Here is a 25,500-nt window from a genome sequence, read left to right as displayed (position 1 = left end):
ATGATGAAAAATGCTCTCCACCTCCAGAGAAAGACGTGATAGAGTCTGTATGCAGATCAAAGCATACTTTTTTTCACTTTCTTTTTCCTGCTTTTTTATCTGTGTTTTCTTTCACAACATGACTAATATGGAAATATATATTGCATGACTGCACATGTATAACTGATATCAGATTGCTTGCCTTCTCAATAAGGGGGGAGGGGAAGGAGAGAGGAAAAGAATTTGGAACTCAACATTTTAAAAAACGAATGTTAAAATCTTACGCATGTAATTGGGGGAAAAAATTTAAGCAAAAAACCCAACAACAATGAAAAGCTTTAATAATAAAAAAAGAACCCCATACAAATGGATGGATCAGCTTCCCCAAGGACTCAGCTCAGGTTTCTTTAGAGTTTATGCTCTATTTTAACCAATTACCCTTTTATTGTCCATGGGGACAGACATAAGAAAGGATTTCTCTCTGGGGATCCCGTGGGAGGAGCTGTCAGGAAATTAAGTGGGACGTGTCACTCTAAAGAGATCCTCTTTGGAGCTGCTAATCATGGCGAAAGGCCCAAAGCCACAGGACCATGTGCCCTCCCACCTCATTCCTGCCCCCAACCTTGACCAGTTGTTCCTACAATTTGGCCCCCAGAGAGGGAAGGGCAGATTCCAGGCCCTTGCCCATTGGTAGGAGAAGGCCCTTCACCATCAGCCTGGGTGACCAGAGGGCATGCTGGACACTCCCCCATCCCTAGCACATGACAGTGACCCCAGATTACGACAAGGGGGTTTTTACCCTGGTTGTCACTTTGACAGGGCAGTCATTTCTCTTTGAAATGAATCCTAGGATTTAGAACAAGAAAGGGGTCTTAAACCTCTTCTTGTGCAGCCCCCTCATTTTACAGAAGAGGAAATGCGAACAGTCCCAGAAAATGCAGGAGGGATGGTTGTGCTGACTTTGACATAACTGCTAGTGGCAGAGCCACTACCAGGAATCTTGGCACCCAGGACAAATCGAGTTGGTGTTGGGTAGTAGAAAGGCACAGAGATACCCACTGGGACAGCCACTGATCTCAGGAAACCTCTGTGAAAGTTGGGTTGTGGGTCCCAGGCCTGGCAGAGGTGTGACCTGGCCCTGGTTGGGTGTAATCATACCAGGAATAGAGTGACGCTCAATTCCAGAAGCTCCATCCACCTGACCCCGTGGCACCACTGGCAATTCTCAATTCCCAACTTTCCAAACCCCAGGAGCAGATGGGGAACAATGCAGTGGGTGTGGGGAGGGCAAGTAAGCCCCAGGAGCGGGGTGTTTGACAGAACTGGAACCCTAGAAGTGGTAGCCTATTGGTGGGTGAGAAAGTAGGAGTGGCCAAGTGCCTATACTACACATCATGGAGCTAACAGGCTAGAGGATTGTAATGGGGAGGATGTATGCTGCCCCCCTGGCATGATGGCTCCTTGTGGCAAAGTCCTGATCACCCCAGCCTAATTAGGGCTCTGCCTACGGAGGCAGCATGGTATACTCAATAGAATGCCGGACTTGGAGTCAGGGAGGCCTACGTTCAAATCCTTCCTTTCACACTTACCAGGTATATGGCATGGTATACGACCATAATCTCTCTGAGCCTCAGTTTCTTCATCTGTGAAATGGTAGTGACCTAACATGGTTGTTGTAAAGCCCAAATAAGATAATGTGTATAAACTGCTCTGCAGACATTAACGTACTACGTACATGTCAGTGATTGCCACTATTATACCCTGCTCAAAGCCAACGTGGCCAGTGATAATGTTAGGGCTATCCCCATGGAGAATAGGACTGGGGCCCAAATTATACTGTGCACTTCCCCTACCCTACCCTACTTGGAACACTTCAATTTGGGTGAAGTCAAGTTAAAATGAACATTAAGGGCAGCGGTGAAGAGAAAAGTCACAAAGAAACAACCTTCAATTTGGGGAGTTATAGGGGTCCATGGCAGAAGATTCTCTGCTCGCTGGATCCAAGAGAAGAGCCGATGGGCAGCTAAAGAACCGGGGTCCCACAATGTTGAGAGATTTGGAGCCATGTGAACGTGACAGCTTGGTATGGTGCCCAGACGATCAGGCGGGAAATCGGGAGAGTTGAGTTTGAATCTCAGCTCCGACCCCTACAAGCTGTGAGCCCATTGGCAAGCCAGTTAACCTACCCCTCTGTCCCTCAGCACCCTCATGTGCATGGAGATGGTGGTACTTGGACAGACAGTGCAGGTAGGGAAAGGAGCATTGAGGAAATGGTTCGGTGCTTTAAAGAACTGGAATGGTAATAATGGCCAGCGTTTACATAGGACTTGAAGGTTGCAAAGTACCTTACACGTTATCTTGTTTAGTCCTTACACAACACGGTCAGTTAGATGCTATGATTATCCCTGTTTTACCGATGAGGAAACTGAGGCCGAGAGGTGTTAAGTGACTCGTCCAGGGCCACACAGCCAGTAAGTGTTTGAGGCCACATCCTGTTGATGTAACAGTGCCATTAGAAGGCTCCAAGTACACAGCGCAGGCGGGTGCTAGCCAGACTCCCCAGTTTACCTGGGAGTGATGAAGAGAACTGGAACAGGGATTAGGGAAATGGCGCTCAGGTTTGTGATGGCCCATGCGTTCTCCTCAACGACAACTTTGGCAGGACTGTGATGCCCTGGCCATTTACCTCCCATGGGGGAAATGCCCTCAGATTTGTCTGGTACTTAAAGGGGCAGAGATTCAGATAAATGCACGCACTTTTTTTTTTTCAGCACACAAGTAGTAACTCAGTACTTGGCAGGATTTGAACCCAGGTCCTTGACAGTCAATGATCTTCCCACTGTGCTATATTGCTTCTCCAAAGAGGAAATCAGGAAACAGACTGCCTGAAAGCAAAGCGATCTGTGAGATTGCCAAATAGCTGCTACGTCACAAATGATAATCCCTGGTGATCTGGGAGGGGAGAACCCTGAGGGAAAGTTCTTGATTTCTCCCTGCAGGGACTTGAACGTCAGGACTTCTGTCCTGCTTGATACTTTGGGGAGGGGAGAGAGTAAGGAGGTTGAAAGGGAGCCAGAAAGATCACAGGTTGGGAACGCTAGTGCGGTGGGTGACGATATTCACCTGCTATGACTACCTGCCATTCTACCATTACCATCAAAGGAGGGCTTCTTAACCTGGGGTCTAGGAACTGGTATGTATTCATTTATTTCTATGTATGTGTGTGTGTATACACACACACATACATCTATGTACATAAAACTACTTCAATATAATTGGTTTCTTTTGTAATTCTTGGTATTTGATTTGACGCATTTACAAATATTATCCTAAGGAAGGTCTAAAGGGGTCTACGACACAAAAAGTTAAGAAGCCCTGCATTCCAGCTGACTTTAAGGAAAATGCTGAGATGAAAGACGGTGGTTATCTGAGCAGTGGGGGTGGGGGATATAAATCCTGACATACGATCAGAGGATGAAGACATGACCCCTAGCCAACCAACAGCCACGAAAGGATGGAGCCAAGGAGTGAATGTCGGTCAGTGGCTCTGGGAGCCCGAGATAGTGGGAACTTGGTGGATGCCCCAGAGTGCCCTCTGGTGTTTGGTACCGCTCATGGCATTAGCATCAATATTCTGCTCCTCACCGTGTTCAGTGGCAATTCATTGAGTTGTTTCATTTATAAATCCGATGGAGCCGTAATTACAAGTAATTAATGTTGCATATTATCCAAAAGGTAATGGTGATAAACATAGGATGGGTGTGAGTACACTGCGGCATGCTGCCAACAAATAATCGTGCAGGAGATGAAGCAACATAGTGTGATTGATAGAGAACGGGAGGAGGACTTGGATTTGAATTCTGCCCTCAGACAAGCTGTGTGATTCCGAGCAAGTCACTCAGCCTCTCTGGGCCTCGGTTCCCTCATCTGTAAAATAAAGGGGCCAGATTAAAGGATCCCTTCCAGCTCTAAGTCAATGATCCTATGACAAATGGAAGAGTGGATTCTGTCAAAGAGACATAATCCCAGAAAAGGCAGTGATATGACCATGTAGCAAGAGCTCTTGACAAATGATGCCCAAGCTGAGCATTGCATTTGTGCCTGAGTAATATCAAGTGATCATTCTAGAGGAAGTGCCCAAGCATGGTGGGTGGACAGGAGGATACTCACAAGAGTCATGCATATGAATGGGCTCTATTCTGCCCCCCTGGAAAAAGTGCCCATCAAAGTATCCAATATTTGTATCTCCTGTATGACATTGAGTAAAATGCCTCATAAATGTATCATTTATTTAATTTATTGGCATTTGTTGGTAGAATCGCCTCCTTCCCCACCTGCTGTTTCCAGGCAGTAGAAGGGAACACAGAGATTCCCTGAACTCTAGGGAAAGCTTAGTCCTGCTGGGTATAGGCTGGAAATCCACCTGCCCACTTCTCTTCTCTCTATACACTGTTTCACTTGGTGATCTCATCAGCTCCTAGGGATTCAATGATCATCTCTCTGAAGATAACTTTCAGATCTATTTATCCAACCCTCACCTCTGCCTTGACTTCCAGTCTCCAACTGCCTATTAGACACCTTGAATTGGATGCCCCATAGAGTAAGACATCTTAAACTGAACTCATCATCTTTTTCCAAAAAGCCTCCCCTCTCCCAACTTCCTGTTACTGCCGAGTACACCCACATCCTCCCAGGATCACAAGTAGGCACTACTATACTCAGTTCCCAATTCCCTCTCATTCTCATCCCTTGTCTGTCAAGTCCTACCATTTCTACATTTACAACATGTCTTGTATAAGCTCCTTTTTCACCTCTGGTGTAGCCCCTTATCACCTCACACCCAGACCACGGCAGAAGCCTGCCACAAGTCTCTCTCCACGTCAGTCCACCCTCTATTCAGCTGTCAAAGTCATCCTAAAGCACAGATCCCACCATATCACCTCCATGATCAAATACAAAATCTTTTGTTTGGCTTTTAAAAGCTCTTTATACTTCGTATAATCCTTCCTACCTTTCTAGTCTTACATTTACTCCCTTCAATGTACTCTGCAATCAAATGGTTCTCTCTTTCTAGACACTCCACTGTCCAACTCTGCATTTTCACTGGCCATCCTTCATGTCTGGAATTCTCTCTGTCTTCTGGCTTCCTTCAAATCCCACTTTCCTATGTTCCCCAAATCCTACTTTCTTTAAGAAGCCTTTCCCAATCCTCCCTCAATGCTAGTGCCTTCCCTCTCAGATTTTCTCCAATTTATTCTGCATTTATCTTGTACATAGTTATTGGTATACTGTCTCCTCTATTAGAATGTAAGTTTCTTGAGGGCAAGGATTATATTTGCCTTTCTTTAAATCTCTGGCACCTAGTATAATGCTTGGCACATAGTAGGCACTTAATAAATGCTTATTAACTTGACATAAAGTGTTGTAGAAACGAGAGCTTTTAACATCATTCATGAATGGGATACTGCTTCAAAGAAAGGTGGGAAAAGTGGGCAGCTATCTATGTATGATACAACACACCCACATGTAGGGGGTAGTACATGGTGAGGCACAATGGACTCTTTCTGAGCAAACTTTTGATGCTAGAAAATTCTTCTTTCCATGGCATGGTGGTATTTATTTATGCTAAGTCAAGTCATGTGAGTTACTGCAATGAAGAAGTTCCACATATTGTGAAGACCATATGTGACCAGGGGCTGTCCCCCACCTGTGGCATGGGGGTGTCTGTGCATGGCTCTAAGGGAGGCAGAACAGACACCTCTAGCACCATCTCTCCCCACCCTTCTCTCAGGGAAGCTTTAATTCCTACCAGGAAAGGAAGCTTTGCTCTTCTCAAAGAGATGGGCTTCTGGGCTAGCATTATATCTATCTGCTCCCTTAAGTAGTCTTAGTCTAGTCACAGGGGTGGGGAACCTGAGGCCTCGAGGCCCCATGTGGCCCTCCAGGGTACAGCCCTTTGACTGAATCCAAACTTCATAGCACTGGATATATAGAGCTACACATGGCCTCGAAGCCACAGGTTCCCCAGCGCTGGTAGGAGATTGATCAGGTTCAATTTCTGATCACTGTTCCTCATTATTAGGAGGGCTCAATCAATAAACATTTATTAAGTGTTTGTTATATGTCAGGTACTGTGTTAAGTGCTGGGGGAGAATGGAACCTATATCCAAGCCCTATATCCAAGCTCTATATCCAAGGCTTGACCCTTTCCCCACCAAGTACTATGAATATACATAAATAGCAAAAAAAACCCATTTATCCAAATCATAGCAAAATAGAAATCAGAGTGTGTATATATATATGTGTGTGTCTACATGTACACACATACATACACACAGAGACACACATATGAACATGGCACCAGACAACCCAGTGCAGGGGAGCTCTCCCGTTGGGATTGAGGTAACTCAGCTCACTCAAGGGAGAGAGGGAGAGTTCCAGATCTCTGCCAAGGGGAAAGTCCCTGAAGTCTCTACCCTAGCAAGTTTTAAATGTTGTAAAGACCGAGCAGCCGCAGGAGACTATCCTTGAATGAAACCTGGGGTTGGATATTTTTCCTCCCTGACGGAAAGGAAATGCCATCATCTGCCCTGTTTGGGTTTGGTCGGCTCCCAACCCCCTCCCTCTTTTAGCCAGTCGCTCAGTTCAATAACTGGGGTCCTGTAGCGATCAACATTGCACTGAGTGTTAAAGAAGCTACAAACCCAGGGCATGCCTCCTTGGGGTCTTTGGGGAGATTGAAACAATTAGAGAACAATGCAGGCAAGACAAGAAAATTAATCTGAATCAGTGGGCAAGAAAAAAAATAGATTTTAGAGCTGGAAAGGTGTAAATGAAGAAGGCAAAGAAACCAAGTCAATTTGTATATGTTGCCCAAGAAACTCTCAGAAGAGAACGGCCTTGAACCCAAGACTACCAGCTGCTAAGCCAAAGCCCTCGCCACTACACCACCAACTTGGTAGACATAAAGTCCTTCTATAATCTTTGTCTTCCTCACCACAGCCAGGGAATTTAGGATTTAACTTCCGAATGATTTCCCACAGTCGGCCTCAGCTGGTGTCTTCCCCCAAATGGCTTTTCCCCTGGAGTTACCGGGTCTTTTGGAACAAAGAGAATTTGAAGCATTTTTAAAAAATGACAGATGGGACACGGAAGGCAGGGGAGCCCTGTGAAAGAGTAGAAGGTGGACACATTCAGGCAGTTGGGGGCCAAAGAGAAAGAAAGATGGAGAAAGGGCCATTTAGATCATCCCCCTTAGGTACTCATCTATTTTTCAGTGACTTTCTTCTCCCGGTGCTAATTAAAATGAAGAAAAAATAAAAAGTATTTCTGTTATGTACGTTGTACGCATGCGGAGGCTGCTTCTAAGATTTCGAATGTATGTTTAATTTTTAAAATTCACATGTCAGTGAACACAAATCCTTTTTGTAAAGTCACGGAATGACCCACTCCGGGTCAGTGTGAACACCGGGCTCTAGAGCACCCCGAGAAAACAAAGACAAAGCCCGTCCCCTCCCCCACGCCGGCGCGAGCCAGACGCTTGGGGTCCGCCTCGGATACAATGTAACACTCTAGGGCGCCCACCTGGGACTGCGGCGTCTGCCCGTAACTTCGGGGCAGTTTCCCCTGACTGTCGGTTTCAACTTGAAACTTTCAAGCCGCTGATAGATTTCTTACCGGAACTCGCGCTTTCCCTACTCCCCTTCCCCCACCAGCTCCTCGTCGGGCCCTAACCTTTGGACTTAGTCTTTCGTTCTTTACCATTCATCTCCTCCTTTTGTCCGCAGCGGCGCCGTGGCTTAGTTGGTTAAAGCGCCTGTCTAGTAAACAGGAGATCCTGGGTTCGAATCCCAGCGGTGCCTGGGTTCCTCTCGAGGGAACGTGCATCTTATTATTCCCCGTCCCTATGTCACGACGGTAGGGTAAAGGGCCTCCTGGGAATCGTTAAGGCCAGGTGGGGAGAGTCGGCTCCATTTCTAGAAGGCTGGCAGCCCCCCACGTTCCCGGGCATTCCCTTCTCCTCCTCCAGCATCCCAAGGGCAAAGCGCTGGGTCGGTGTGAAGTTTCCCAGCCCACAGCCACCTCTTCTCTAGCCTCCTGGAACCCTCCCTGCAGACCCTGGCCGAACGATGTTTTCCTGCCTTCCATTTCCTACTTCTACTTGCTCAGACCGTGACTGCCACCGATTACCCTTTTGTCTCCTAAGTTTTACCTACTTTGCTCCCACCCACCACCCGCCCTGGAAATACTAGCTGGAACCTCGCCCCCCAGCTGAGTCACCTCGCCTCGATGTAAGCCCAGGCACTCTCTGGTCATTGTCTCTTCCCACTCAGGCAAGCAATCCATCAATAAGCAATTATTAAGTTCCTCTGGGGCACTGGCCTAAGAGTCGGGAAGCCCTGGCTTCAGATCCTGCCCCGAACACCTACTAGCTATTTGACTCTGGCAAGTCAGTGTCCTTACCTGTAAATGCAGGGAGCTGGACCCGACGGCCTCGAAGATCCGCTCCAGTTCTAAACCTACCATCCAATTAATACCCAATGTGCTCGGCTATAGGGATACGAAGATAATGGATTGACAAATACAAGATCCCTGTCAATTACAGACATAAATAAATATAAGGTAATTTCTGGGGGAAGCCCTAGAGAAAGGGGCAGGAAAGCCCTCCCGTAGGCTCTGCAGGGAGCCGCTGGACAGACCCAAAGTGCAAAATATTAGCACCTCTGCAGTTCGATCACTCTGGCTCCAGCAATATCGGGGGTTCTTTCGGTCAAATCATCAGGCATCTAGTAAATGAATGAAAAAGGCATTCAGATAACAAGTATTAAGAACTTTCTATGTGCCAGGTACTTCATGATTACTATCCCGTTTTACCTTCACAACACCCCCCCCCAGGTAGGGGCTATTATTATCCCCGTTTTACAGATGAGGATACTGAGACAGACAGCAGTTAAATGGCTTGCTTAGCATCACACAGCTAGGAAGTGTCTGAAACCAGATTTGAACTCAGACCTCCTCAATGCAGGGCTCTATCCACTGGACAATCCAGCAGCCTCTTGTGCCCTTCATGGTTCTAAGAGGGTGTAATGTGAGTCTCTGGTTTGGTGGAACTAACATTCTAACCTGGGCCCTTCCTGCCTTTCCACTTTGATCCAGGCTGTTCCTTGGCTCTGGGCATTTTCTCTAGCTTCCCCATGCCTAGAATGCTCTCTCCTTCCCCTGCTCTGACTACTGATCTCCTCAGCTTCCTTTAAGTCCCAGCTAAAATCCCACCTCCTACAGGAAGCCTTCCTCCACCACCCCCCTGTAATCCTAATGCCCTCCTGCTGTTGGTTTTTCCCATTTATCCTGTGTATAGCTTGCTTTGTATATACTGGCTTGCTTGTTGTTTCCGCCATTAGATTGTGAGCTTCATGGGGCCAAGGACTTTCTTTTGCCTCTTTCTGTATCCCCAGTGCTTTCCACAATGCCTGGCTCTTAGTAGGTGCTTAATCAATGCTGATTGATTGATGGGCTGATTGGAGAGAACTTTAAAGATAAATGGTCTTGAAGGGGTATTTTTGGTTCAGAAGCTTACAGGAATGACAAGGGTAGCAATTCTTCCTACTAGACTAAACTCTGATGGAATCAAAAATTATTTTTCTTGATAGGATTATGTAGATTTAGAAATAGAAGGGACCTCAAAGCCTCTCTAGGAGGCAGCTAGGTGACCCAACGGATAGAGTACTAGGCCTGGAGTCAGGAAGACCTAGTTCAAACCCAGCCTCAGATACTTATTGGTTGTGTGACCCTGGGCCAGTCACTCAATCCTGTATGCCTTAATTTGCTGGAGAAGAAAATGGCAAACCAGTCTAGTATCTTTGCCACATGGCCCACTGGGTCACAAAGAGTCAGACGTGACTGAACTAGAAGAAAGTCTATCTGGCCTCATTCCTTCACTTCCCAGAGAGCTTGAGTGACTCGCCCACAGACACCCAGCTGGCAAGCACAGGCCTCAAACCTAGGTCCTCCTAAACTCCAAATTCAACGTTTGAGTCAGTGTATCCCGGAGCCTCAGTGTCCAGGCACACTCTCTTGAACGCAATAGGCGTGTTTACTGAATTGCTGAATGGGGATTTTTTTTAAGACAAAAAAGTTTGTTGACCTGAAAGGAACAACAAGACACATGATTTAGGTAACAGGGTGCAAACCGCAGAAAACAAAGCTTATTTTTTACTATTCTACTCAATTTCTCTAGCTCTTAGAAGAGGAGGTTCAGTTCAATTTAATTGAAGCATTTATTTGGAACCTGTTCTATGTTAAGCAAGTACTGAGGGTTATAATGACAGCAAGGCAAAGCAGCCCCTGCCCTAAAGGAACATACATTCTGGGGGTTGGGGGGGTGGAGAGGAGGTGAGAGATAACATGTACTGGTGAAATGGATGCAAGATATATGCAAAATAATACAGTCATTTCTAGTGGCAGAAACCAATTGCTAACTGGTGGCTTGGTGGTTGTTGCTTAGTTGTGTCAGACTGTGGCCCTATGGACCATACTGTTCATGGGGTTTTCTTGGCAAAGATCCTGGAGTGCTTTGCCATTCCCTTGTCCAGAGGATTAAGGTAAACAGAGATTAAGTGACTTGTCCAGGGTCCCACAGCTAGTGAGTATCTGAGGTCAAATTTGAACTCAGGTCTTCTTGACTCCAACCCCAGCAACTCCATCATCTGAGCCACCTAGATGCCTCCAAGGCAAACAGAGGCTAAGTGACTTGTCCAGGGTCACATAGCTAGTAAATGTCTGAGGCTGGATTTGAACTCAAGTCTTCCTGACTCCAAGCCTGGTGCTCTATCCACACCACCTAGTTGCTCTGCGGTGTTGTGGTCCTGGTGGTGATGAGGAAAAGCCTCTGGAAGTGGGCAGTACCTGTAACCGTGTCTTGTTAAAAGTTCCAGCTCCAGGTGTTACATTTTTCTTCTCAATTCTATTTTTAATTCCTCCAGTCACATTTTGAACTTTAAAATCTTTGATTTTGACAAAGTCTCTTAGCATAATTCGATAAGAAGAAACAACAGTGAGTAAACAAGACAAAATAATTGTGAACAGGACAGAAAAGAAGAGGGAAGACAAACTAATGTGCTGGCAGCTATTTTGAAAGAAAATGTTTGGTCACGTTTGTTAAGTTATTTCAGTTGTGTGACTCTTTGTGACCCCATTTGGGGTTTTCTTGGTAAAGATACTGGAGTGGTTTGCCTTTTGCTTCTCCCGCTCATTTTACAGATGAGGAAACTGAGGCAAACAGAATTAGGTAACTTAGCCAGGGTCACACAACTTTTGGCTGAGGTCAAATTTGAACTAAGGTCTTCCTGACTCCAGGCCAGAGTGCTGTCTGGCCGCTACAGATGTCTTATTTATCCCTTCCTGGGTTATTGTCACTCTGATGTCCTACCCTCCTAACTGGTGAGTCTCCAATCCTGACCATGATGTCATGAGAGGCCTCAACAAAGCTCACCTCACCACGGGCTTTTGTGCTGTGGGCTGCCTAATGAAGTCACCAGGACCGGAGCAGAAAGGGCCAACAATCTGCATTTGGGAGAGGCACTGGCCCATTCAAATGCGCACCAAACACTGACTTTTCCACATACCCACCAATGGTTATAAGAGGACTTAATATAGTTTGCAAAGCCTGTGGACTTTTACTTTAAGTTGATTAAACTTGACTCATTCTTCTGACTTCCCCATCTCCTTGACATCAGCCGTGCTGCCTACCCCATCCCCAATGCAAGCCCCTCCCCCCAGCATATTGTCTTCCCTCATTAGACTATAAACTACCAGAGGGCAACGATTGTTTTGCTTGCCTGTATATATACCTGGCACCTGGCCTACAGGGCTCCGCACATACTAAGCCCTTCGAATGGCCCTACTAATCTGTCTATCCTTCCATCCAACCATCCATTGCAGAAATGGAATTAAAGGCAATTTCTTCAATTCATCTTCCCCACAGCCTTTTCTTTCTTTTCTTCTTCAGAAACTGAGTTGCTTAAATGAACAATGTGCCCCCTGCAAGGAGTCTGGAAAAGTGAATCCTCATTGCCCCATTCAAACATACACCCTCCAAAACTCAGAAGACCTGGGTACTAGAGACAAGGAGATCCTTCAGGACAAGTAGGTAGTAGATGGAGCACGCCTGTACCATCCAGTAGGGTGGTTTGATGAAAAGGGACTGCCCCAACAGTTACTTCAAGAATTGTGTGCCATTGGTTTCCACGGCTTCCCGTTGGGGCATGTTGGAGGTTGGCATTCCATCTGCCACTCTCCCATTTTCACAGAATCTTAAGAGCTGGAAGAGCTTTCACTACCCAGCCAGTCTAACCCATACCTGAGCAAGAAACCTCTCTATGACATCCACTGACAAATGGCCTTCGTTTAGGGTCTCCAGTGTGTGGGGAACCCGGTCCATCCCAAGGCAGCCCACTCTCTTGTGACTTAGCTTTAATTGATGGGAATATTCTCCTTATATGAAGGTGACATTTGCCCCATGGTAACTTCTCATTATTCCCAGTTCGGCCCTTTGAGGCCACCAGGAAGTCTAACCTCTTCCATGACATCCCTTCAGGTTCATGAAAAGAGCCCTCATATCTCTCTGACCCAGCCCTCACAAACCTGGTAATATGTCAATGCTTGTGCTCAATTGCTGCGGCTGTTGTTTTGAATGCTGCTTTACGTAAAAGAGCTAAGGCTTGGAAATCTTTAAATATATCAATTGTAAAAGAATATGCCCCCCTGTACTCTGTACCTTCTCAGACTATGCTGCAACGTGTGATGGGGACACTGAAAAGCTGCACCATGTCTCCATCATGTTCCTGTCCCCAGTTTACTACGCTAAAGACTCTAGGGAACTTCCCCTTGGGTGAGATCTAGGACTCTCTTTTGGTTGAGCTGAGTAACATGCTCCCAACAGGAAAGCTCCTTCACTGGGCATTGTCTGGTATATATTCTCACATGCATACTTCCTCTGATTTCTGTTTCTTGCTTTGCGCCTTGCATAATGGATTTCTTCACTAATTGCTGTATGTGTATTCATTGTAAAAGTGGTGTTTGGTGGGAAGTGAGTGTGCCTTGGATATATAGCTTGGAATCCTCCTTTCTCCCAACAGTGACACAGTGATCAGAAGTTATATTGAAGTCAATTGTACTCCCTAGGCTAATAATATTTAAGGGAACAGATATATACTTCTAGCCCAGCACCCTCCCTCTCTGAGGGGAGCAAAGTGGCCTCTTGCCCCAATTTCTTGCTCCTCCTGGTAAGAATGAAAGCCTCCCTTGAGAAAGGTGGGGGAGGAGAAGCTAGGGAGGTCCCTTCTATGACCCTTTGAGTCACACACACAAAGGTAGCCCTCATGATGGGTGAGCTTCCCTACACATCTTTAAAATAAAGCAGTTGGGGGTCAAAGATGTTGAAAGATCCTTCTAGTTCTAAATCTATGATTATATTCTCCATAGTGCCCAAAAGAGTGTCCTGTATATTCCTTTAGAACCACTTGCTGATTTGATTTCATCAAACCCAACATATTGACAAGAGGTGAAAGCTCTGAAAATGCACAATTTTTAACCAGAAATTTTTTTTATGAATGGAGGTTCTTCAAGGTTCACAATTTCTATCATGGCTCCAAATGATTTATTCTATAATCTTCTCTTCCCTGGCCAGGAACTGTGAAAGAGAAGCAAATCTTGCCTGAGATAAAAATGACTAATGTGTGAAGGAGGTATGTAACCAGACTGCAGACCCTCTGGAATCTTTGCTTGAACCACCTAAGCTGTAAAAATTGAATCTATAGATGGAGAGTAAATGTGTTTTCTTTCCAAGAAAAGAAACCTGTGCCTCATACCTTCATTATCCATATACTAGGAAGCTGGTAGACAGCATAGAGGTTGGCATCTGCTAATTTAGCTATCTTTGGCAATATTATCATAAGACTGAGTCTACAGCAATGCCGAGGTCCCCCACCCCCCAACACACGTATACTCAGTTCTCACTGAAGTCCAGTGGTCTCAGAAAATAATAGCAGCTGTGGTTTATATATGACTGGATTGAAGATACAGCTGTTTGCTGTTCAGAGGGTTTGTTCTCAGTTCTAAATTGGCCTGTTCCTTAAGAGGGACAGACCACCCCCCTTCCCTCCAACACACACACCCAGTAACCTCTAAACCTGGCATATAACTTGAAATGCAAAATGCTTAATTTTGCCTCCAATTCTCAGGAAAGAGGGAGGAGGCTATTATGACCTTCACAAAAGAAAACATGATTGGTTACACGTTACTTGACTAGACCAGAGGTAGAGGAAACGTTTTAGGGAAGATGCACAAAGGACTTTCTGTCTCTCTCTTTGTCCTCTCTCTGTCTCTATCTCTCTGTCCTTTGTCTCTTGCCTTTCTTTTCCGGCAGCACAGTTGTTCCTTTCTCTTGGGGACCCTCTATTCTTGCTGCCCTCAAGTCACACAGCTACTTTTTCTCTGGCATCATCCCCCTCTTTCTACCTGTGTGACTTCACACCAAGCAAGCCTAATGGACTCATGAAGGTATTTAGAATCTAATTCCATTCTGTTTGCAAGAATGCTTGGATGTCTGCATAGTTAAGACTATCATTAATAATTATGCCCTCAATTTAGAGAACTCATTTTGGAACGATTTATATGTTTCTATTAAGAATTTTCCTGGAAGTCCACAAACATGTAAATGCCCTTTCTCTCTTGGTAACAGACTGGAGAAGATAATCATGTCTGTTTCACTGAGTGACATTCGACTCAACACAACAGCACATTGACTATTTACTAAAAAGTCCCAGGAACCACAGGCTGGGTAGGGAATTCTTGCGCATTTCTGAGCAACACTCATAAAGGGGTAAAGGGGAGATAGGAAGCAGTGTTGGTAGCAGACTGGGAAAGGAACGTGGCTAACATAGGTTAATATTCCAGACTGGTTAAGAAGGTAACAAATGTCACTGAAATTCAATGGAAAGCAAATCACAGAAGCCTTGGGTGGGTTAGGTGGCCTCGGTTTTGTGAAAAGAAGCCCTCTCTGTTTTGGTGGTGCTTACACAAGTCAGCTGCCGGGTCAAAAGCATTACAGTAACTTCCCAGTGACAGGAGACAGTAAACCCAGCCAAAGGCTTTGCTGGCACATATTTTCTGTATCGTTACCATAGAAATGGATGATGGTGTTTGTTATAATGGTGACTGAGGATGGAAGAAGGGAAATGAGAGCGACTGGCCTCTACTGCCACCTGGTGAACACAACATCAACACAACCCATTTCTTTGATTTCAATGCTTTTCAAGCCTTCCCTGGGACATTTTTGCAAGCTTAGGAGTCCCAGGGTCCAATCCCTTGGCTAAGGGTGAGTAACTCAAACTTGCCATACCTTCTCTAACTGGCCTGGCCCCAGGACTCCCTAGCTGAAAGGACTAGACTGGACTTCTGCCTTACATGCCTTCCCCACCCCTTCCCATCTTTTCCCCAGGCAAGGCTTGTTAATTCAGTCAGCAGTGAACATCTGCTGCCTTGTGGCTCTACTCAGAATCCCCGAGTCTGACATGTAGACTCTTTACACCAAAGCTTCTCTTTGTGGTCACCACAGTCGGCTTCCTTGCACTCATCCAGGTCCTATCTCACCTCTCCTCCCACCCCGGCCCCCTGCCAGGGTTCCTAGCCCACTCTCACCTGTTCTGGAAGTCCTGTTCTACTGACCTTGTCCAAGAAATTGTGTTCCGTGTCTACTGTGATTACTTATATGTGTGTCTTCCTCCCAGTAGATTATAAGCTCCTTGAGGCCGGGGTTTATTTTACATTGTTTTTGTATCCCTAATACTTAGCATCGTGCCTGGCACATAGTAGGTACTTAACAAATGCTCACTGAAATTCTTTAAAAAATCTAACACGACAAACATTAATAGTTCAGGGCTGTAAAGCACTCTGTGGTTTGTCTTTCTCTCACGATGATCCTGTAGTACAGGTACTAGCATGAGACAGAAGCAGTGACCAGCAATGTTCTCTAAAAGTACAGTAGAACGTGCTTCATACCTTCTTCTCAGCAGTCTTTTTTCTTCATGTGGGTCTGTGGACTCTCAGTGTGGTCTGGTGGATAGACTTGGAATTAGGAAGAACTGGGTTCAAAGCCTGTTTTTGACAATTCCTAGCTTTGTGGACCTGGGCGAGTCACTGGCCTTCTCTGGGCCTCAGTTTCCACACCTATTAAATGGAATGGTTGGAGTAGGTGGCCTGTACTATGCCTTCCAGCTCCAAACGTGGGATCCAGGAGAGAACAACTCTTTCCACTATTTGGATACCATGATGGATGGTTATTTCCTCTGGGCAGAGCTGGAATTAGGATTATGCAAGACAAGCAAGAAGGGAAGGGGATGCTTGACCAAATGAAAAAGCCTTTACTCAGTGTCAGGCCCTGTACTAAGTGTGGGGGATACAAATACAAAAAGCCCAATGGTCCCTACCCCCAAGGAGCTTCATATCCTTATGGGGGGAAACAACACATAGAAAGGAATGATGTTTGGGTCTGGGAGGTCATAGGGGCAACACAGGACAAATATGTTTGGAGAAGGGACAAGAAAAGTACACTTAAATATTTAAATGCATGTGTACTTTATGCCAGACAAGCTTGTTCTCTCTGTCATGGATTCATCTTGTGGTAAGTCAAGTCCCATGACTAAGAGGGAAGGCTCCAGGCTTCAGAAATGTATGAGCACAGTTCTCCAAAGCAGGTGGGAGGGGGCCACAATCTGTCCTAGCTCTGACCCTGGAACATTCACTATTTTTAACCAATGCCTCATTTCTCTGTCAGCTCTGGGTTTGTCTGCCTCTCCATTAAGACAAGTCAATGTTGCTCCAATCTCTTCTGACCATCTTTTCTCACCTGGGACCAGAGCTTTGTCACTGGATTATCCAGGAGTGTCCTGGACTTCCAAGAGGGCCCTGATGTCCCCTGGGTATTCAGTCTATGAGATCAACTGTCCATCTGTCTTCTTGCCTTTGACTAAGCCTTACTGCAATTGCCAAAATAAGCACTGGTTCAAGTAGCTGGGTCCTACAGCCATCACAGCAGACATAATGAAAATCAGGCAGTGGAGTGAAAAGAGAGCTAATGCATTCTGCCTTTATTCTGTTCCCTTTTAGGCTTTTCTTGAAGCATCTGTGTTTGTGGCCAAACACTGTATTTGCTGGAGGCAGATACATCTGTTCCTAGCCCAAGGATGTGGGGAGCAATGGAGAGAACACACTTTCATGCTTACCAGCAAAAGAACAAATGACAATGACAAGATGCAGAAAACACCTACAATTCCCCATGCTGAAACATGCCCTCTGAAGGTTTTCCCCCCAAATGTGTTCCTTCCTCTTCCTCCCATTCCCATAAAAATTCACAGATGATCCCAAAATGTATTTATTAAAAATCTCCCTTTATTTTCAAAAAACATAAAAAAAACCCCCTCTACCTTTCTGTTGGCTTGTTTTAATATAATGCCTAGCAATAACCATTCTGGGACATCCTAGAGTCCGGTGATAGACAGGACTTGGGAGCCTGAAGTTGACTGTGAAGAACAGAAGAATGGCTATTCGAACTGAGATGCCGACGCCATGCTCTTTAATAATCGCCATTCTTCGTGCACAGCCTTCCACCGAGGTCCCTTCTTCTTGAGGGGTCATCCCATCATGTTGGGCAGGTCCATATTTGTGGTAAAATCGAGATGTAATGGGATCCCCTTCCACTTGTCTCTCCTAATAGTCCATCTTTGGAACTCAAGTTACCGAAATCCTGTCTTTTGGGATAAGAGCTCTCAGAGGTTGTGGGCCAAGCCTTCCTATATTTCCCTCACCATGTGTATGCCTTCTGACCAGATTATCTGAAACAAAATTGGGGTATGTGGCTTCCTCTCTCTTTGGACTTGGGAAGTGGGACAAAGCCCCATTTCTTTTGTTCTCCATGGCTTCTGGGCCAGCCCTGGTGTCTCCTGTGGTACACACACTTCATTGTACTGTGTTCCTGACGGTTTAACACCCCGACATGCCAGTGTACTGGCATCACATGATTCCCCTCAGTCCTTGAGTGGTGTCAACTTATGAGAGAAGATGTGGAGGCTGACAGAGGTGAACATAAAGCCAGAACATTGTAACTTACCTTTTCTAACTCTCAAGTTGCCACCCATCAGGTATGAAAAGTATTCTCTAGAAGACGCCTGAACAAGGAGATGGGCCAGCTGCATGATAAAGTGGGAGGGTTAACAAACCTCATGGGCACCCATGGAATGTCAAAAGACCTGGAAGCAGCGGTCCCAAACCTCTGTCTGTGTCTCTGAGCCCTCTGGGACTCTGGTGAAACCTAAACACCCATTCTCAGAATCATGTTTTTAAATGCATAAGATACATAGGATTACAAAGGAGACCAATTGTACTGAAATACAGTTATTGAAATACTATTGAAAAAAGTTCACAGATGCAGGGTTAGAAGCCTGACCCAGAAGAAGGCCTCCAGTGTTCAGCAGGGACCCTCTGTAAAGGACACAGATAAGAACGGAGAAGAATGAGGTGTCGATGGTCTGTGCTCTGCACCACTGGAAGAAAGATCCCCATTTGTGAGATAATGGATCCCCTGAAGAAGTGAATTCCTAAACTGGGACAAAAATGTTGGTTTTTAACCGTGCGTCTCTGCCCCAAACTGTTTATTCTGTGAAGGGTTGAGACTTGTGATGGCAGTAGTGAGAATCACGGTGTCCTTGGAGGTTTCCGAAATTTGCTCTGAAGAAAAACTCGAGGCACACACAAACCTTCTTTCTTATTCACGGTTTCTCGAAGCACGTACTCATTGACCACTTCTTCATATCCTGCTGCCCTGAAGAGCTGAGCCAGGAATACTAGAAAAGAGAAAGGTAAATGGCACCAATAATCTGTCTGCAGAGCTTTTCTATCACCTCACCAAGTCAAGGCGGCCAGGAAGCTAAGACCATGTTTTTGTTTTAAACAAATGAATGCAGACACATATGGAGCAGAGATAAATGCAATCTAAACAAGAGCAACCCCCACCTTGAGTCTCTTCTAAGGTGAATCTTGAAGTTTTCAGACTCCTATTGGTTGTCAGACACCAGGTGCCCCTCACCTGGGCTCAAACTACCCACCTAATCAGTCACTGTCCTCAGGACAGGCAAAGATCTCCTCATGCCATTGGTGCCTCACTGTCCCCAGTGCCTAACCCCTTGATGAACCTGTCCCACTACCTTCTGCTCTCCAGGTCCCTTGTCCTATGGCCCACCATGCCCTGCCAAGCCTCTCAGCCTTCACTCACAGCCACCATCTGCCACCCTTACTCCTTTTCTCGTGCTGCTAAAGAGAAAGTTACAGGATTGGGCCATCTGGGTCCACTACATGTTTATGTGATGGCAGCTCACCGGGACTTTCACTACCTTTTATGCCTCCCTGACTTGGTCTCCCACTCCCCACAGTGGCTCTTCCAAGCCTTCTCATTGCTCCTCAAAATTCCCATGGATCTCCCTGCCTCCCTCTCCCCTCCCCAGCCAAGGCCTTGCCTCATGCCCACATCTCCTCTATCTTCCAAAAACCCTCCCTGACCCACCCCGGGTTCATTCATCCCTTTTCTTTACAGCTCATTCTATCCAATCCGTCATTTGGTGCAGCTGACTTCTCCTTAGACACCTCTCCTGGCCATCCCTCGTTCTCCATTCTTGCTGCTGGCCTAGTCTATCAATCAGTCATATAAGCAAGCATCTACTACGCACCTACTGTGTGCTAGGCACTAGCAATACAAAGACAACAGCAAGCATGCCCTCATCCAGGTCGCTGTCTGGCTCTTATTACACCTAAATGATTTCAAGACGACGAACACTGGCTCCAACTCAAAGTCCTTCCCCTCCAACCCATCTTAAACATTGTCTCCGAGCTTCTTTGAGCTCCCTTTCTTCTGGGCTCCTACAGCAATTTTAGTCTCTTCCACACAGGGTTCTACTTTACATTCTTGTCTCATGTTGTTCTCTGAATGCTTTAGACACATGTATGGAAGCACACGTGTGTGTGTGTGTGTGTGTGTGTGGGTGTGTGTGTGTGTGTGTGTGTAGATGTAGTGACAGATCTCTTTACGTTGATATAGCCTGGTTTTGCCTCTCCACCAACATTATTGAGTCTCTGAGGGAAGGGACCTCATCGCAAATGTCTACCTCTCCCCACACAACTAGCACAGTGCTGGGCCCTGCAGAAGGCATTAAATAACTACTTCTTCTTTGATTGCCTTTGTTCAGGCCTACATGCCCTGCCTACATACAAAGCAGTCAAGAACTGAGGATTTTTCCTGCATAATGTCTGGCTTTGGTTTCTACAACTATGCAAAATAGTAACGTGTCGAGGGGCGCCCTTGTGAGAGGAAGGGATACATTTCAGGCTCTCGACTGACAAGCCATAAAATTTGTTGAGGTCCATTCCATGTAAATTCCAAACACTTATTCCTCACTGCCCTCTCTTGCCTTCAAAGTCCAGAGCTCAGTTAGGCATGTATATGTTCTGTCTCCTGCTTTGTTTTGAGACATGAAAATCTGACTGGGGAACCATTGCTCTGTACCGACCATGTCGTGATCTGTCTAAATACCAGAACAGAAAGGTGGAAACCTGTCACACACAAACAGTGTCAGCCACATCAGAATTAAATATAATTCAATGAACGACTGAAAATTGACAAAAAGTACTTTAAAGGGAAATAGCCCTTTCATTTCTCTTACCATCAGTAAAGAAATAAGCCCTGGTTCCATCTTGTCGAACATAAAAGTTTTCTCCCAGCTTGTTGCCAGCTTTAAATCGAAGCATCGCGTGATCATTCAGCCCATAGTCTCGAAACAAGACACATTTACCTGGCTTTAATACCTAGTGAACACAAACATATATTGCACATTATTTCCATGTGTTAAGTAAAAGCTCAATAAAAATCGCACATCAACTGAAATCTCCTTAGTTCAGACACCGCTAATTCAAGCTTGGGAAAGTTCTAGGCTGAGCTAAACTGGATTATTGATGTGATGTGTGGCACAGCAATCAAATGACTGGAAAAAAGGAGACTGCTGCCTCAGCTGTTTAAGACGATGAGCATGGAACATGCCTTTTAGTGTTGTATCCATTCCTGCAAACATCTAAGAAGTGACAAACCACAATGCTGAAAAAGTCTAGCTTCAGGGCTTTGCCGGGAACACAGTTTTCCTCTGCATAGCTATTTCTAAAATGAAAGAATCTTTCTTTCAAAGGCCGCACTCCCCCAACAGTCACTATAGAGTCCATCCATCTGTAGTTGGCCTGAAGCTGACCAGCTTCATCTTCCATGGACCAAAAGGCATGGGACACTCAATTGCAAGTCATGCAACCTTCCCGTTAAATCCCTGAAATTTGTTACTCTATGTCCATATGGAAAATAGTTTAATTCTTCTTCAAAGTTTATCTTTCAGGACTACAAAGTAATTATCTCAATCAATTTACAACAATTTTTCTATTTACAAAAACTGATCTGACCCACATCATCTCCCGAGCAAAGTCAAAGACAGTTTCTGATCTCTAACATATACACAGTACAATGGACCAAAGGAAAAAGTGGTCCCCAGGGCTGTCCAGGGAGCATGATTTCAAACGCACTTCCCCTCCACCCCCAATCAGGCTCTCACCTACCTTGTAAACATTTTGCAAGACCAGGTGCATCTTGTCAGGATGAACAGCAGAAAGCACAAATATCAAGGTGACAACATCGACAGAGGCTGCTGGGACGTGTTCCAGGAGATCATCTTGGGTGAGGTCACAATGGAACGCCTTGCACCGCTCAGCATCATACAGAGGGTTTTGCTATTCAGCAGGGAAAGGAGGAAAACATGACAAATGGTTTCATAATTAAATCATGCCAACATTGAAATAATTCAAATTCAACATTATTGTGTCTACTATATGTAAGGCACTGTACTAGGAGCTGGGGGAACAAAGTTAAAAATGGTATTGTCCTTGTCTTTATTCTACTGGTAAGGGTATGAGCTGAATTAGCCCAACAGCATGAATTAATTTCATGAAAACATGGTGTCAGGTGAAGCTTTTTGACAGAGGGCTTTTTTAAATGGATAAGACAGCAGAGGTTCCAGACCTTCAGGCTCTGGGAAGGCCTCGGGTGAAGCTTCCTCCCCAACACAGTTCTCTGAATGCTCATCCTTTCATTCTCTTTGAAGCATCTGGGATTGGTCATTGCCGCAGAGGATCTTTTCCTTCTAAGAGTAAAAGGTTTTTCAATGTGTTGGAATCCCATGGAACTCCAGCATTGCTTTCCAACTGTCAATTGAGGTATCCCAGGACTGTGTGTCTGCACTCTGACTGTATGGCTGTAACTCCAAGAATGGGAGTTTGAATGGGAGTCCCAAACTATAAAATATTTGGACTCATTTCCAGAAACCTATTTTATTGATTCTCACATCTATACATTCATTCAACACTGACAAAGACAGAGCAAAAGTCCTCTGCTGGGATGGTAAGATGAGACTAATAAGATGAAAACTAACAGGGAAAAATGGAAAATCTTAAGACCCGAGTCAAGAAAAATCAGCTAAGGGGAGAAGCTTGGGTCAGCCAGGTGGTGCAGTGGATAAAGTGTTGAGCCTGGAGCTGAGGATACTTAACTTTGTGAGTTCAAACCTGGTCTCATCAAACTTGTATGTAAACGGGCATCACAGGCCTATCAGACCAACCTTAACATACTCCACGGCCCGGGGGGAGAAGTCACAGGCGTAAGCAAAGATATTTAGATCTTCTTCGAGAAGTGGGAATAAACAGTTTCCAACCCCACAGCCAGCTTCGAGGATAGTCAACTTCTGATCATCAAACTGGGGGGCAGGGGAAGAAAAAGAATGGATGTTGTATTTGTATGATCAGCGAACAAAACTGCTAATTCTCACCTATTCAAAATCCAGGTCTTAATGCTGAACAGAAAGCATGTGATAATTCTACATTCTATTTCTGTTGTCTTAATTTGTGTTGGATTAAGTTTCACTAGAAGCGTCGAGTGACTGGTTTGCTGGCCAGCTGTATTTTCCACGTCACAAGCACCAAATAAGCTCGATAAGATACCCAGAGCTTAGGACATCCTTGAAACAAGCTCAGGAGAGCAGAAAAGACACCCCCAAGTAGACTGCTAAGCATTTAATGAATCTCCAAAACCTGAAAGCCATTCATTGGTTTTTATTCAACCCACAAGTACATAGTCATTAAGTGCTTACTAGGCGCTAAGTGCTGGTACTTCTGGGCTACAGCTGGCCTCAGCAGTCAGGGGAACCTGGTTAAGTCCCATTTCTGACACCCGAAGGTTTTATGACCTGGATGAGTAACTTAACCGCTAATACCGTAAGTTGGTTGATCAGCGCTGGTGTCCTCCCCTGGAGTCCCCTCCACCCATTCAGGCCTTGTCTTTCCTATAGGAGTCAGCATTAGTTGGCTTACCTCCCTACACGCCCTCAGTTCCTCAAACTCTCTGGTGGTCCAGTGTCTATCTTTGAAGAAATTGGTACTATTTCTCTTGTAAAACAGGTCCCAATTCTTCTGAGCCTCCTTTTCCAATTTCGCCTGTTTAAAGGCAGACACGACTGCAACATCTCTGTTCTGAGGTCCGGTCTCTTGTTCTTTCTCCCGAAGCGGACCCTCTCCACTGGTGGACATTCCCAAGTGGAACCCCGTTAAAGAGTCTTCATCCTTGAAATTCCTAGATGAATTCACCTTCCTGCAGCCCTTTTGGGGATAATTTTTTTAGTTGTGTTTCCCCATATTCATTTTCAGGCAGCCAATTCCCGTAACTCAAGCAGGATCAAGAACTAAAAAAGGAATGAAAATGAGAATACAATAAGCCGAACATTTTCAGGTGGGTAAGGTAAAATGAGATAGTATTCGTAAAGCTGTATTTGCATGACCAACAAATCAAGTGGGGAAATCCCACTTTGCAAAAATCTAGGTCTCACTGCGGAATGAATGCATGGGGTCATTTTATATCCTGTTTCTGTTGTCTTAATTTATATTAGATTAGAAGCTACATAGTAACTAGTCTATTGTCTGGCTGTAGTTTTTCATGTCAAAAGTACACAGTGCCTGCACACAGTAGGCATGATATAAATGTTTATTCAAATGAGATAACGGTAAAGCACATAGCACAGTGGCTGGCACACAGTAGGCACTATATAAATATAAGCCACTGTTACTCTTATATTTTCTTCCCTTCCCCAGAGGATGATTTAGCACGTACAGAATTCCTGGAAAATCAAACAACATTTACTAAGAGCCCACTGTGTGCCAGGCACTTGTCTATGTGGCTTTCTTTACACCCACTGAGTGAGAACAAGAAGGAAATGACTGCTGATGTTGGGGGAGGGGGGTGTAAGGTCAACACCACCCCCGCTCAGGCCACCCCCCCCCCAAATCCCTCTCTGCCCTCCATACCCCAGGTCTGCACAGCCACGAGACCAAGTACCCAGGACTGTAGGTGGACCCCAGGACCACCATGGCCTGTCCTGGCTGAAGAGCAGGGCACGCAGGGCCAGGCCAGGGGGCTCTAAGGCCGCTCTGCCCCTTCCTCCTTTACTCTGGGGTGGGGGCCCAAGTTTTTAATGGGAAGGATTCAGGGGCTGGTCCCCCGGGAGGTCCCTCAGTCTGCGGCCCCTTCCTCGGGTGGGTCCGTTCCTCCCAGAACCCCTGTTTTAAGAAGTCTGGCTCAGCCCCTTTAGGTGGGTGGTCTTTTCCTTTAGGGTGTAAGCCCCCTGAGGGCAGGCCTGTGTTTGTATTTCCAGGGCTGGGTACCAGGTGCGTGGCTGGGGAATAGACGGCCCCACCCCCACCTTGGCTAGGTTTGGGGGGGGCACAGCTGGAAGGGTCCAGCCCCCTCGTTTTTACAGATGAGGAAACTGAGGCTCAAGGAGGTTGGGTAGAGCTTGCCTAAGGGGACACTGCTAGTAAGAGTCCGAGGTAGGATTTGAACCCGGTTCCTTCCACTCCAGGGTCAGGGGCTCTTTCCACCCTTATCTTGGAATGCAATTTTTACAAACTGGGAAACTGGGGCGGGGGAAGAGGGCTTGCGTATCGCCATAGAGCCGGTAAGTGGAAGGGCAGGATGAGGACTCTGGGTCTCAGTTTCCTCACCTGTAGAATGGGCACAACCTCCCTCACTGGCATTACCTACCTCTCTGGCTAGTGGCTAGAGGGGAGTTTTAAGGCCTGGGGTGGCCAGGCCGGGCCTGGGGCTGGGACGCAGGACGAAGCCCGGGGCCGGCTGAGAAGGGGCGCTCCCCTCTCTCTTCTCCCCCAGAGCAGCGCTGCCCGGACCCTCTCGGGCGCACTCCGCTTTAGCCCCCGGGGCGGACCGGAAGCGCGCTCAGTCACGGGCCTCGATCGGAACACATTTTCTGTAGCACTTCTCCGCTCCACTTCCGGTAGGGGCGCCGACGCCGGAAGCTCCCTGCCCCAGACCCCGCCCCC

General features: G+C 46.1%; 1 protein-coding gene and 1 non-coding gene across 2 annotated transcripts; one reads left to right on the top strand and one right to left on the bottom strand.

The window, feature by feature from the left end:
* The first annotated feature begins 7,767 nt into the window (after positions 1-7,767).
* TRNAT-AGU lies at positions 7,768-7,841 on the top strand. The gene has a single exon. It is a non-coding gene; the product is annotated as a tRNA-Thr (tRNA).
* A 9,556-nt stretch (positions 7,842-17,397) lies between these two features.
* METTL6 (methyltransferase like 6) lies at positions 17,398-25,465 on the bottom strand. Its single transcript, XM_036758686.1, has 6 exons — positions 25,205-25,465; positions 23,482-23,849; positions 22,734-22,868; positions 21,679-21,849; positions 20,748-20,889; positions 17,398-18,878 (listed from the first exon to the last, which is right to left on the bottom strand). Exons 2-6 carry the CDS (start codon positions 23,695-23,697, stop codon positions 18,730-18,732), a joined length of 813 nt encoding a protein of 270 aa, XP_036614581.1. The 5' UTR covers positions 23,698-23,849; positions 25,205-25,465; the 3' UTR covers positions 17,398-18,729.
* Positions 25,466-25,500: the final 35 nt, after the last annotated feature.

This window comes from Trichosurus vulpecula, chromosome 5 (genome assembly GCF_011100635.1).
Source record: "Trichosurus vulpecula isolate mTriVul1 chromosome 5, mTriVul1.pri, whole genome shotgun sequence".
Classification (NCBI taxonomy): Eukaryota; Metazoa; Chordata; class Mammalia; order Diprotodontia; family Phalangeridae; genus Trichosurus; species Trichosurus vulpecula.
This window is presented reverse-complemented; position numbering and strand designations above follow the sequence as displayed.

Coding starts and splice junctions, on each gene's coding strand:
- METTL6 (XM_036758686.1), bottom strand. CDS start 23,697: ATGTCCACCAGTGGAGAGGGTCCGCTTCGGGAGAAAGAACAAGAGACC. Junction 22,869..23,481: donor AACTGAGGGCGTGTAGGGAG/GTAAGCCAACTA, acceptor CCTGCCCCCCAG/TTTGATGATCAGAAGTTGAC. Junction 18,879..20,747: donor GGCTTATTTCTTTACTGATG/GTAAGAGAAATG, acceptor TCTCTTTTCTAG/TATTCCTGGCTCAGCTCTTC.